This window comes from Orycteropus afer, unplaced genomic scaffold (genome assembly GCF_000298275.1).
Source record: "Orycteropus afer afer isolate SDZICR_OR568_19922 unplaced genomic scaffold, OryAfe1.0 scaffold00283, whole genome shotgun sequence".
In the NCBI taxonomy this organism is placed as follows: domain Eukaryota; kingdom Metazoa; phylum Chordata; class Mammalia; order Tubulidentata; family Orycteropodidae; genus Orycteropus; species Orycteropus afer.
This window is the reverse complement of record NW_006921870.1, coordinates 568346-582006: the sequence shown is the minus strand read 5'-3', so window position 1 is coordinate 582006 and position 13661 is coordinate 568346. Positions and strand designations below refer to the sequence as shown.

General features: G+C 49.0%; 1 protein-coding gene across 1 annotated transcript in view; it reads right to left on the bottom strand.

The window, feature by feature from the left end:
* WNT7A (Wnt family member 7A) overlaps positions 1–11687 on the bottom strand; it is a 68910-nt gene extending 57223 nt beyond the window's left edge. The window contains exons 1-2 of the mRNA XM_007950620.1: positions 11617–11687; positions 6068–6294 (exon numbers count right to left, since the gene is read on the bottom strand). Of these exons, the coding sequence (XP_007948811.1) occupies positions 6068–6294; positions 11617–11687 (298 nt within the window). The remainder of the gene's footprint in view (positions 1–6067; positions 6295–11616) is intronic.
* Between the last annotated feature and the right edge of the window lie 1974 nt (positions 11688–13661).

The following is a 13661-nucleotide window of genomic DNA, read 5'->3' as shown; positions in this document are numbered from 1 at the left end:
GTTGTTGTTATGTGCCGTCGAGTCGGCCCCGACTCATAGCGACCCCTCCTTGGGTTTCCGAGGCAGTATCACTACGGAAGTAGGATTGCCCAACCTTCCATATATGTTTTGGTTATCTAGTGCTGCTCTGACAGGAATATACCACAAATGGGATGGCTTTAATAAACAGGAGTATATTCTCACAATTTTTGGAGGCCAGAAGTCTGAGTTCCAAGCACCAGGCTCTAGGGGCTGTGTGAAACCCCCTTGACGTCAGGCTTCAGCTCTGCCTCTTGCTCCCAGCCCACTGAAGCTAGAGGCATCTCTTTACTCAGGAAGCTACTGGCTGCTGAGGATGACAACCGTAAGGTCCACAAATAAAACGGTCAGGCCTGATGTTACCAAACAACATGGCAAGCCATTGATTCAAGTCCATTGAAAGTCTCAAGATCTTAAAAGTGTCAAGATTGGCAGAGCATGGCAGGCTGCTACATGCAGGGTTTAAGTGTGCCATAAGCTAGAGACCATTCCCAAACTGCTTCATATATACCAGAAGCAAACCACATCACTAAAGCAGCTACTCAGCTGCTTGTGGTAGATCCCACCATGGAGTTGATTGTCAGTCTTATCATGGGGAATAACTACCATCAGCTTCCCAGCTACTCAACCAGGCCCAGCCAAGTTGACATACAACCTTACCTACAAAGAAATGAAATCCTGATACACACTACAGCTGGGATGAACCTCGAAAATATTATACTGAGTGAAATAAGTCAACCATAAAAGGATAAATATTGTATGATCCTACTTACATGAAATATCTAGAATAGGCAAATGTGTAGAGATCAGGGTTATTAGAGGTAACCAGAGGCAGGAGAGAGAGAGGGGATAAAAGAAAGCAATGGTTTAGGAAGCATTGGGTGTCTGTTAATAATGATGAAAATTTTGGCAATGAATACTGGTGATGATTGCACAACATGATTAATGCTATCAGTATCATGTAGAAAATGCTGAATTGGCAAAAAAGAAAAGGAAAAGCCTGGAGTTGGGTGAGTGCCTTCCTAGGCCCTCCAAGGGCCACATGGACCTGGGCTATAATTGATAAAGCTGATAATGGTGCCACACCACACCTGACACCCAAACACTCCTTGGCATTAAGACCCCTGATAATGGACCCTGCCATCTCACATGCTGCTCCCCACCCCTCTGCCTCCCCAGTCTATACATAGCTGTTCACCATCCCCAGCACTCACACTGCCATATCTTTGACTCTGCTATTCTCTTTTTTGCCCTTCAAGACTCAGATCAAGGACTATTATGACCGGCCAGACCACTCCTCCTGCCTTGGAGTCTCCCCCTGAGCACCGATCACATAGCAGACACATCTCCACAAAGCAATGACCACATTATTCTCTGCTGGCTTCTTAGAAGTGCTCTTAGGGAAGAGATAGTCTGTGTGGGGTTCCCAGGCCTGGCCAATGAAAGCACTGTTGCCCTTGCACCCTGTGATTGTTTTGGGACTACAAGTGAACCCCAGTTAGCTGGTCTAATTGGATTGAACCTTAGGACTTTTACAGATGCTTTGAGAGATATGCTAAGTCTCATTCTTGCTGGACTTGAACCAGGAAGACAGTGATTCTTGAGCTGCAATGGCCTTCTCGTTGCCACAAGAAGAGGTTGCACAAGACTAACATTATGTTAGGTCCAGACCATGCTGCAAGCCAGTGCTATTCCCTGAGATTTCAGTTACCTATGTTACATTCTTCAGTTACATTCTTTTCACATAAGGTGGCTTGAATTGAGTCTCACGTTCTAGCATCCAAGAAAGTCTTACCTGGTCCATTGTCTTGTCTTTGGATCTATGCCATAAAATCCATAACACTCAGAAGGGGAGAGAGAGCCATGAAGTAAAGGCAGAGGGTAAGAAGTGGGTAAAGGGAAAGCCTTCATGCCTAAGCATAGCATGGAGAAGCTCTGTCAGGGGTTAGCTGCCTACCCTGACTTACTTTTCCCCTTCCTATTTGAGCACAGATTGGTAGGTGGACATATGGCCACTTGGAATAAAAAACTGTACTCCTAGCTTCCCTTGTAGCTAGGTGTGGCCATGTAACTAAGTTCTGGCTGATGTGTAAGCAGAGAGGTAGGAAAACTCTTTAAAAGCAGGACATGTGCTCGCTCCTCTCATCTTCCTGCTGTGCAGAGTATGGATCTGATGGCTAGACCTCTGAAAATTAGTGACCACAACCCTGATTCCTCATTCTTATGAGTCACAGTAGCTGCAGTTATGGGCTCAAGTATAGGAAGGATTGTGAGGCTGGCACAGAACCAGGCAGTATTTTGTTCTATTGTACATAAGATCTCTATGACTTGAAGCCATCTCCATGGCACATAACAATAAGAACATGAGTCAGCCCACATGAGCTGGTTGGTCATTCCCAGCAAGTGGTACCCCTCTGGGGCAACAACTCTGATGGGGAGCGCCATAAGTCTAAACTTAAAGTTTGCTTCTTGGTGTCCTTGAGGATACTTGTTTACGTGAGAAGAAACCAAGGCTCAGAAAGGAAGTGACTTACCAGATTCTTGGAGTCATCTTTGATCATTACATTGACCTCATCTTCTCTGATCCCACTCCACCATCCTAGAAGCCCCATATCAGGATAACACCTTCCTAACTGGTCTTCAAGTTGTCAGCCTCCCTCCATCTTTGCAGCTCACTTCCAAACCAGACCTCCATTGCTGTCATTCAGGTTCCAGCCACCTTTACTGCTTGCATGGAAGACTGTACCAGACTCCTGACTTATACTTTCACCCCTCCACAGTTGATTCTCTGCCTAGCAGCCAAAGCAATGGTTTTCCCCTCCACTGCCTCTCCATTCACATGGAGTTAACATCCAAACTTCTCACCTCAGCCTGACAAATGACACATTGCCCAGCTACTGGCTCCTTCTCTAACCTCTGATCTTTCCTCTTCTCCTCCTCCCTTCCTGCACCACCACCACACTGGCCTCCTCTCTCTCCTCAAACCCACAAGCACATTCTCACTACAAGGCCTCTGTACTTGCTGCCCCTTTTCCCTGGCATGCTCTTCCCCCTGACATGCCCATGACTCTCCTCTATCAGGTCTCCAGAAGCTCTCCCAACCACACATACTGAAACTGTGCCTCTAGCCACAATAAACCAAAAAACAAACCTATTTCCACTGAGTTGGTTGCAACTCATGTATCATAGAATAAAACTGCTTCATAGGGTTTTCTTGCCTATAATTTTTTGGAATCAGATCTCCAGGTCTTTCTCCTGTGGGTGCTTGCTAGGTTTGAACATCTAACCTTAGTGGTGGAGCACAAACCATTTGCACCCTTCAGGCACCTTCCAGCCACAAAAGGCACTCAATACGTATTTGGTGAATGCATAAATGAATTAGTAAAGGAATAAATCAATGACTTGAATGAATTTCAAGTAATTGAATAAATTTTGTACCCAACTCAACTTTCAGTCACTCTTTCAGAATTTTTAAGTTGAATCATATGATGTTGCAGGTTTTGTGTGCCAAAAATCATTGAGTATTGGAAATTTCATCCAGTTCAACATATGCATTGGTGGATCCATTCTCATGCTCAAAATCCTTCAACAACCTCCCCATCCCCTAAAAACCTGAAGTCCTCAGACTGGCTGCACATACCTTCCTGGTTCCTACCACCCTCCCTCTAAGGGAGACTGACTTTGTACCCTAGCATCTGTGTTGCAGGGTTTTCTCTGACTCCTCTCTATTTGTATTCCTGCTGCTCACTGTGCCCACCTAAGGTAGGTGGTTACTACCTGCCTCGGAACTCTGGTCCTCTTTGGTGTATCCTGATGGCATCTGTCCTCCTCAGGCTGCAATGGTGCTCTCAATGGACATCTATGGCCTGTGGCAGGGCTGGTCCTTCCTTCACTACAGCTGTCCTGCACACTCCAGCAGGACTGGCTAGTGAGAGAGTGCGAATGGTGCTGGAATGAGGCCAGTGCTGGGAGGCCCTGTACTCATTTTGTTGAACTGGGACATGTTCCTTCACTTTTCTCATCTGTAGCATCTCCTATTTCTGCAATATTTAAAGTAACATCAGAGCCCAGGTATGTTTCTCAGGAATGGGGACACACAGTTGGGAGCCAGGGGAGGCTTACAAGCTTGGGACATTAGTGACCAAAACTGGAGTCCTAATGCTGATGCCACTACTCTGTGTAAGCTGAGGCAGGTCCAACTTTGTTCTGTGTCTTGTTTTCCACTTGAAAAGTGAGGCCTGAGGTTGGGAAGTGGGTGAAGAAGAGCAGATGGTAAAAGACAAAATTATGCACAGCAAAGATCCTGGGAAGAGAGTGTGGAAAGGGGCTCCATCAGAGCAATGACACCACAACTCTGCCAACTTGATTTTAGACACAGGGGCCCTATCTTTAGTTCCCTAGGGAATGAGTGAGAAACCACACACAGAACATGGGGCAAAACATGACTTGTTACAGAACTCCAATATGACACTACTGTTCCTAACAAGAAGAAGAGGAAGGGAACCTTCAGTGGTGAGCATGGCAGGGAATCCCCACTTGAATGGAGCTGACACTCCAAATTGGGTAGGAATGGATTCAGAGAGTGCTAGGTGCTTATCTGATAGGATAGAGCTTTGGGATGGAGAGAACTTTAGATGGGTGATCAAGGAAGGCCTTGCTGAGGTTGGAATGATGACAAGGGGCAATCCACACAAAGAACAAGGGCAAGGGGGTGTAAACCATGAAAAAGGATGCAGGACAGAAGAGTGTGTGATACTGAAGCCCCAAAGCAGATCTGAGGGCAGAGTGTTTGAGAAGCAGCATGAGGCTAAGTGAGCAAAGGGGAAGGATGCTCTGGTGGATTTTCATTTTAGACACAGGTGGGGGCTGAGGGCAGCAGCAGCCAGAAAAGCAGTTTGAATTTTATTCTGATAAAGTGGGAAGCAGACCACCAGAGAAAGGGTAATGACAGGATACCATTTAAAAAGGATTATCCTGCTTCAGGAGGGTCCAAAGGAAGGCCAGGAGGGGCAGAAGATTGGGGACAGACAGGACAGTCAGCTGAGACCAGAGACTACAGCAGAGGGGTTGGCATTGAAGATGTGGAGAAGTGGGTGGATTTAGGATGGACTTTTTGAGATAGTACCAGTTGGATTTGCAGACATTGGAGATTGAGGGAGACCAAGAACTTCAGGATACCTTCTGATCAGCTGAACAGGAAGGGCGAATCACTCACGTCAACTCCGAGACCCCAGGCTGATTTGCCTTTCAGCAAAGTTTGCGACTTAGATGCAAGCAAGGCTACAGTGTTCTGCCTTAATCCCCCAAGTGAGTTGTACTCAAGTGAGAAGACACACAGCACAGCCTTCCTACCACTGGAGCTGCCACACCAAGTAAAACCACTCTCTCTACCCCCTTTTCCACTCAAGCTTTTCTCATAATTGCTTCAGAAGTTAAACTTGTGTCCTGAGACTCTGTGCACATGCATATGTGTGTGTCTGTATGGTCACATGTCATTCCTATAAAACAATGGTTGTAAAACCAAAAGCCCTCCCTCAGTGGCCATGCAAGCACAGAAATGAATTGAGCAGGCTGGGCATAAGAGCCAACATAGAATGATGAGGACTTCAGCAAAAGGATGCCCACGCTCCATCTAAATAAAGATGCATTCTCAGCTCTAGTCCATTATGACTACTGGGGACATACAAGTAAGTTATTGTTAAATCCTTTGAATTTTCAAAAGAAGCCAAAAAATGTATATGTTTTTATTTGACATAGCATATTTTAAAATTTAGGCTTAAATTTAAAAAGCAACATTAGTGTTGTGTCAGCCAATTAGCATTTGGGCCACAAGGTGCTGGTTTGTCACTTTACTGATAAATGCTTAGGGTGGCACAGATTCAAACCCAGAGACCTGACCTTAGTCAGGAGAACTGAATTCAAATTGTGACACCTGCGGGATCCCACATCAAGGTGCATGTTTAGTATGGGGCAAGTGAAAGAGTCCAGAGAGTGTTCTGATCTCATATAACCTGTCAGACCCTATTCAGGGTGACTGGGGATCACATACCCACTTTGAGCTCCTTCCCGAAGACAGTGCGCTCACCCAGCGCAGAGCAGTTCCAGCGGCCGTTGCGGAACTGAAACTGACACTCATCCAGGCCCATTTGGGAGCCTTCTCCTATGACGATAATGGCGTCGGGCCGGCTCTGGCAGATCGCCCGCTGTCTGGGAGCAAGGCCAGGAATCTTGTTACAGATGATGCTCGCGCCCAGAGCTACCACCGAGGAGAAACCACTGGAGCAGGGGACACAGAGATATGGAGGGTTAGGCAGCAGGTGGAGGGCATGACATGGAGCTCCTCCCTGGGTATCCCATACCCCCATGGCCAAGAATCCTCTAGTCCCCAGCAAGTGTCTCTCAGCTCTTTGTATCCTTCATCTCCAACCCATGCACATTCATTTATAATTTCCACACAGGTGCTATATCCAATATTAGTAAAGCTTAATTTTCATTTTAGACACAAAATGGTGACATGTTTGCAAAGAAAGCAAGTTGCCTTTGTATTATGTTAGAATTCAATTTAGATGAAGTTTAAAAACGTGTCAGCTGAAACCCTGTATTGTTTAGGAGTCAACTATATGTTGCCAAACTACAAAGGAAAGGAAGGAAATAATAACTACAAAGTTTCATGTAGCAGTTACTTCTGAAGGGGTAGTAGGTAAACATATCTGTTGTTTGTTTTAACTGTTCATATATGTTATATATGCTCTTTTATGTGTGTGGCATGTTTCATTGCAAACAAAACAAAACTACCCTTTTAATTTGGAAGCAATCAGCCCTAGGACACGCTGGCCCTTGAGACCAGAAGAACTAGATGGTGCCTGGCTACCAATGCCAATCACTCAGGAAAGGATCAAATCTCAAGATCCTGGCTAGAGTGGGAGGAAAAACGTGGGACAAAATCCAAAAACTCAATAATGACCAGAATTACTGATCAGATGGAATTACTGAGCTATGGTCCTGGGATGCATTCTGGGTCTGGAATAAAGCTCACTCCCAGGGGCTGGCTCTCAGCCCAATAGTAAACAAGATGTACACACAGACCATTCAACCCAGGGTGATGCACCTACATACTTTATGGAAATGCATCCCTTGGAGCGATGGACCAAGGAGCACCAGAGGGGCAACATTCACATTAAGGAAATGCAAGACAAATAGGAGTGCATAACTATGAGGGGCACAAGGGGAGGGTTACTGGGCAGGGAGGGGAGGAGGCTGGGTTAGGGTTGGGGTGGTAAATGGGGAGTGAAACTAAATGTACACATAATGTTGAATGTAAAACAAACTCTTAAAAGAAAAAATCAACAACAGCAACAAAACCCTTTCAGAGTATTTGTGAATAGCAGTGCTAGTATTTTCCTTCTGCATGCCAATGGACAGTGTCATACCACACTGGAGTGCATGTCCCTCCTCTGGATACAGCTGGCATGGAGGGTGGGGATGACTATTATGACAAGAGTACCTATCTCCATCTCTGTCATAGCTGGACCCTAGTATGTGCTGGGCACTGGGCTAGGAGCACCTGTGCAACCACAGGCAAGGCCTGTGGAAAGAACACAAAAGTCGTAGATGAATAAAAAAGCCCATTTCAGACAATGATGCATGCTGTGAAGAAAGCAGTGATGCTGTGATGGCAGTTAGGGGTGGTGAGGAGAGAAGAGAGAGGGTTTGCTTTAGCTGGGTGATCAGGCAGGGCCTCCTTGAGGAAGTGAATAGAGTGGTGACCTAGATGGGCAGAAGGAGTCTACCATGGGAAGATGTGAAGGATGGATATTCTGGGCAGAGGGAATAGGGAAGGCAAAGTCCTGAGAGGGGCACAAGCTTGGAATCTCTGAGGAACAAAATGGTACAAAATGGGCTTGGGGAGAGGAAACTGAGGAGAGGAAATTGGAGAGGCTGGCAGGCTGGCTGAGAGCTGCCTTTTCTCAGGTACATCAGGAAGCAGGGAAGGTTTGTAAGCAGGGTCATGGCAGGATCTGATCCCTCTAGCTCCCAGGTGGGAAAAGAACTGGAAGGCTAGAGAAGGAGCAGGGAGCCTGGCCAGGAAGGGGATGGTGGTGGTTTGGCCCTGGCAACAGTGAAGACTGTGGCTGGCTGGATGGCTCACCAAACTTGCTAATGAATTGAGTGGGGCTGAGGGAAAGCATGGGCAGGGTACAAAAGAGAGACATCCAGTGTGACCTCTGGATATCTAGCCTAAGGGTAGAGCCATTTGCTAATATCAGGATAACCCCAAATAGGCTCCAAAAGTATCCTGATGATGCATACAGCCCACTTGTCTGGAGTGTTCTTTCTGTATTACCTTTTGAATGCCATAAAGAGTACTTGTAAGGAGAAGACTTCATCCCTTACACTTCACTTTGGTTATAATAAGAGCTTCCATTTACTGAGGAAGCACTTTCTGTTAGCCACTGGGATAAGCTATGGGAAGTTGTTTTGTAATTGTTATTATAACACCAATAGATGATGTGGGGGGACACCAGCCTCTCTCCTCCCCAGGTGCATCCCCTGCCACTCCTATCTGCCTCCAGCCTAGGCCCTTTGTCCTTGCTGTTCTCTCTCTGAAGCTCTCTCACTCTCTGATCCCCACATACTTGGCTTCTTGTCATTATTGATGTGACCTCAAGGTCACCTCCCTGACCACGGAGATTTCTGTCACTGTATCCTGATTGGTTTACTTGATAATCCTGATTATTCATGTTCTTCTGAATTTCTTAAATGTTTTGGTTTGTTTTTAAGGTGTGTGTGCACCTGTTTATTGCCTGTCTTTCTCATTAGAATATAAGCTCTTTGAGGGCAGGGAGGCTTTCTGCCGGTTCAGTCACTGGAAACTGAATGAATGGAGGTGGCTCAGAAATGTTGCTCAGTATGATTACCTACTACATAGCAGATGCCCCAAATGTGTGTCAAATGAATCAGGGAACTTCTATGGCATTCCTACTATGTGCAGAGACAACACAGTGGGTGCTTCCATGAATAGTTCATGCAGCTTTTCTTAACAGCCCTGCTGGTTAGTAATCACCATATTCATTTCACACTTAGGAAAACAGAGGCTCACAGAGTTTGAGACCAGGTAGAAGGCCCTCAGCTAGCAGATGATGGATCTAAAACAGGGGCTTGGCTCTATCAAGTTCATTTCAGCTACTAAAACAGAGCCTACTAACACAGGGCTAGAACTTTTGAAATGTTTAAGGAAAGGGCTCTGCATTAAAAAAATTACATAATAGTGGGGCTGCTTTGGCCACAAGTCAGGGAAGCTCGGAGCACCTAGCAGACCATCAGAAGATTCCTATGCCAGTAGAAATATGAGGATATATTAGAGTCCAGAATTTAGAGTAGGTTAGCATCTGATGTTCCTCCATTTACTAGCTGGGTAACCTTGGGCAAAATACATCTCTTCTCTGTACCTCAGTTTTCCAATGCTAAAATGAGGATACTGTTAATTAGCCCCACTGCATAGGGTCATAACAACAACAACAACATAGGGTCACTGTGGAAATTAAATTAGTTAAAACAGAAAGCTCTTAGAAGGTGCCAGGCATATAGTAAGCACTCACTAAATTTGTTGCTGTTGTAATTATTATCATTAGATTCAGTTGTTACAAGGAGTTAGTGCTGGAGTCTAAACTATCCAAATACAGTAAAATATGAATGCCACAGATGCTCTGCCAATAATCCAGAGAGGGTAGGAACCAGCTGCTTCTGGGGAGCTAGATGGCCTCTTGGGTACCTTGAGACTTTTGCCCTCATCCCATTTTACAAAGGGATAATCTGAGGTTTAGAAATCAGTAGGGCCTGGCCCAAGTCACTCTACAACTCCCATCTCCAGACCTGGCCCCTCCTTGTCCCCTACAATGCTGGGCAGGCAGGGTTTGGTCCTTAAATTCTTAGCCCTTCCTGGCTCCCTCCCTCCCTTTTGGCAGCCCCCGCCCCCTCCTCGCCAAATGGCCAATGAGGATGCAGCGCCAGGTGAGGTAGGGCCCGCTGGGCGACGAGGGGAGGTTATTTTGTGCTGTGTTCTCTTTCTCTCTCCCCTCCCACGTCCCTGTGCCCCATTTCTAATTAAAAGGAAGATAAAGCTTCATGAGGTCAGCGCCAATGGGCTAGATCAGCTTCCTGGATGAACGCTAAGAGACAGGGCATCGGCCAAGATTCAGTTAAAGAAGGGAAAAGAAGAAAAACCATCCAGACGCGGGCGAATCGATAACACTTAAAACACACAGGCAGGCAGTGCACCAGCCCACCAGCCGCTCTCCTACAGCGGTCGTCTCTTTGCCCGCGGACGGTCGGGGCTGGGGGCCGCCGCCACTGCTTGGCGCGCACCTGCTGGCCACTGTGAGGTAGGCCACCGTGTGGTAGGTCAACTTGCGGAATCCCTGCTCCAGAGATGTGTGATGGGAAATGAGGAGGGGTGACAATACACAAAAAACCTGTCACACATATCCCACACCCTCAGCACAGGCCCCAAGGTCCATCCCCTGACAAAGAAGCAGCCAAGGGTGTCCCTGCTGCGGGAAGAGGGAAGCCAATGGTGTGAAACTGGCCAACGTGGCTTTCAACACCAAAATTAATATCAACCCCTAAAGCCCCTCTCCCAAACTGTGCTTCAGTGTATTGTCTCCCAAGTACAAAGGGTGATTGACTAGCTTTGAAATTGTAGTTCTAATTGGAGTCCAGAGCCACCTCCTCCCACCTCCCAGCCAGAGCACCTCACCTAAGCCCCACCTCCACAGAAATTCTGGGGTGAAGCAGCAGGGCACTTGCAGGTGCGCCAGCGGTCTTGGGCGCCCAGTTCTAAGAGGCAAGGTGTCCCACCTTTCTTTAGCGCTGGCTGTGAGATCTTGTCTCCCTGGGTATTTCAGGCCACCTCTCCTTCTACCTTTGTGTGCGGTTGTTGAGGGTGGAAGACGCTTTCCTCTCGGGGTGTTGGCCTGGGAAAGAACTCTGGGAATCTCGGGTCCCTGGAAATTCCGGTGGTTCAGGGCTATGTGTGGCAGTGGGTGCCACTTCCAGCAAACCTTCCATCTGAGTACCTGCTCCCTGTTTGTACAGACCGGCCCTGCCTGCCACCAAGGGAATGCCCTGTCTCTAAGATCTGCTGAGATCCCGCCTCCTTGTGCTGCGTTCCTCTAGGGCTCTGGAGGCTTTGAGGTTCTTAGGAGAGGCTGTGGTCCTGGTTCAGTGACCTTGCTGCACCTGCTGTCCCTGTGCCAGGGGCAGAAGGTTCCTGGGAGATGCTGACCTCCTAAAGCAGCTAGCACTCTCCAGAATCCCTCAGGCTGGAATGTTCCTGGGATCGGCTGTCTATGATTTGGGGGCTTCCAGGCTCAGATTTATTCAAGACAGCTAGTTTCCCTGCCTGTGTCTCCAGGGCTGGGTGAGCTCCAGGGGCGCCCGCCTGTGGAGGTCTTTGTGCGTCCACCGCACACACACTCGGCCTCATTGAGGGGCTAGGGAGCGTAGTGACCAGGCGGCGGCCCATGGACGGCGCACCCCGCTCTCCAGGCTGCTCCAACTTTGCCAGGACACGCGCAGAGGGGGCGAATGTGGCCTTACCCGATCCGGAGGTAGACCATGCCCAAGCTGAGAAAGAGGTGGCCCAGGCAGCGCCGCGCTTTCTGATTCATAGTTCCCACTGGCCGCAGGGGCCGCGGGCAGGGCTGTGCTGATCCCGCCGGCCGGCCGCCTTGAGGCAATCCACATAGCCCGCCAGAGAGGCGCGGACAGAGGCGTCCCGGAGCTGTCCGTCTGTGCGCTAGTCCTTGCGCTCAGCGCCTGAGCCTCGTCGAGAACTCGGGAGCCAAGGAGCGGTAGGAGGAAGGGAGGAAGGAGAGCGGCGCGGGGCGACTCCTGGCTACGAACGTGGGGCGGGTGTAAGTGTGCTAGGAGCGGGTAGTGCAGGGGTGCTCTTGCCGCCCGCCCCTCCCTCCCTCCCTGTCCCACCCCCAATCTCTACACCGCCCACCTCCCTACAGAGCCCGCCCCGCACCCACGCGCCCCCGGGACAGAGCCACCAGTACGCGGCGCGCGCTCACATCGGCCCCCCGCGCGCTCTCGAGGCGCCCCCTCCCTGCTGGGGCGGGAGGCGTGAGCTCAGGGGCGGGGAGGGTGTGAATGCTCTAGCCACGCACCCGCGGCTAACTGGCAGTGTGTGAGGCAAGCGCGCGCCCCGGGCAGCCCTCGGGTGGGAGGGATCCATATTTGGCGGAGAACTGGCGAACTCTGACCCCTTGAGGCGACCCCTCCCAGCTGGCCAAACATTCGGAGCAGTGGGGGAGGGGGGCGGGGAGGGGGCTAGGTGTATTTGTCTCCCACCCTAAACCCTTCCAATTTCCACTTGTCTTCCGGGCTTCCAAGCCAGCTTTGCAGGGAGGTGACTGAGGGCGCCCACTTTTCGGAGCGGAGAAACTTGGCTTATTTACACCCCTGACCCCCTCTTCCCTCCGGTCTCATCACGGGAAAGGCCGGCAGGTGAGTGCCCTGGTCCGGCAGCCTTCCCTGGTACCCCGCCCCCAGCGGACAGTCCGAGTCTGGAAGAAGCCTGGACTCCCGTGGTGGAGCGTAGAGGCGAGCCACTGTAGCAGGTTTTAGGCATTGGGCTCTACATGCCGCTCAGCCAGCGTTCATGGCGACACCTGGCGGACTCGGCGGGTAGTGTAGATAGGCCTGGCCCCCAGGATGGGGTTGTTGTTGTTGTTGTTTGCCTTGGAGTCGGCCCCGACTCATAGCGACCCCTCCTTGGGTTTCCGAGGCAGTATCACTACGGAAGTAGGATTGCCCAACCTTCCTTCCGAGGAGTGGCTGGTGGGTTTGAACTGCCAGCCTTCTGGTGAGCAGTCAAGTGCCTTAGGCACTATGGGGTACCAAAACCAAAACCAAACTCACTACTGTGGAGTCTTTTCTGACTGATAGTGACCATTCCTTGGGTTTCAGAGGCGGTGTCACCAAGAAAGTAGATTGCCCAACCTTACTTCCGAGGAGTGGCTGGTGGGTTTGAACTGCCAATCTTCTGGTTAGCAGTCAAATGCCTTAGGCACTATGCCACCAGAGAGTGCCTTAACTAACTTAAGAAGCTGGTCCTTTCCTTTGATATATACTCCAATCTAATAAGTTAGAAGTTATTGGACTTCAAGTACAGCAGAAGTTGAAGCTCAGGGAGGTAAATGTATTTTGTCAAAGTCAGTAGGTACTGAGGGGCAGAGCCAAATTGCAAACAAAGTATACCTAACTCTAGTTCGCCCCTGCCACCCAGGCCTGCCAGTTTTTCAGGATTGCCTGTCTAAATCCATTCCTCTACCACACTCTAGCATACACATACTTCTTTTCTCAAACCCACTACTTGTGCATTCATTCACATTCCTCAGGTGCTGTGGTAGACACTGTGAGAACAACAAGGAATAAGAAAGACCAGGCTCCTTCTCTCTTGGAACTAGTGAGGGAGATAACATTAAGTCAATAGATGAGAGAGAATGTTGGGTGTTGAAAGGATTAGTTTAGAGCTGACACCTGAAGGACAAAGGATTGGGCCCCAGTGTTCCACAAAAGTGGACCAGAAAGTACAGAGCCTCTTAGGTGGGCATAAATGCCCACCTCCCAGGCTT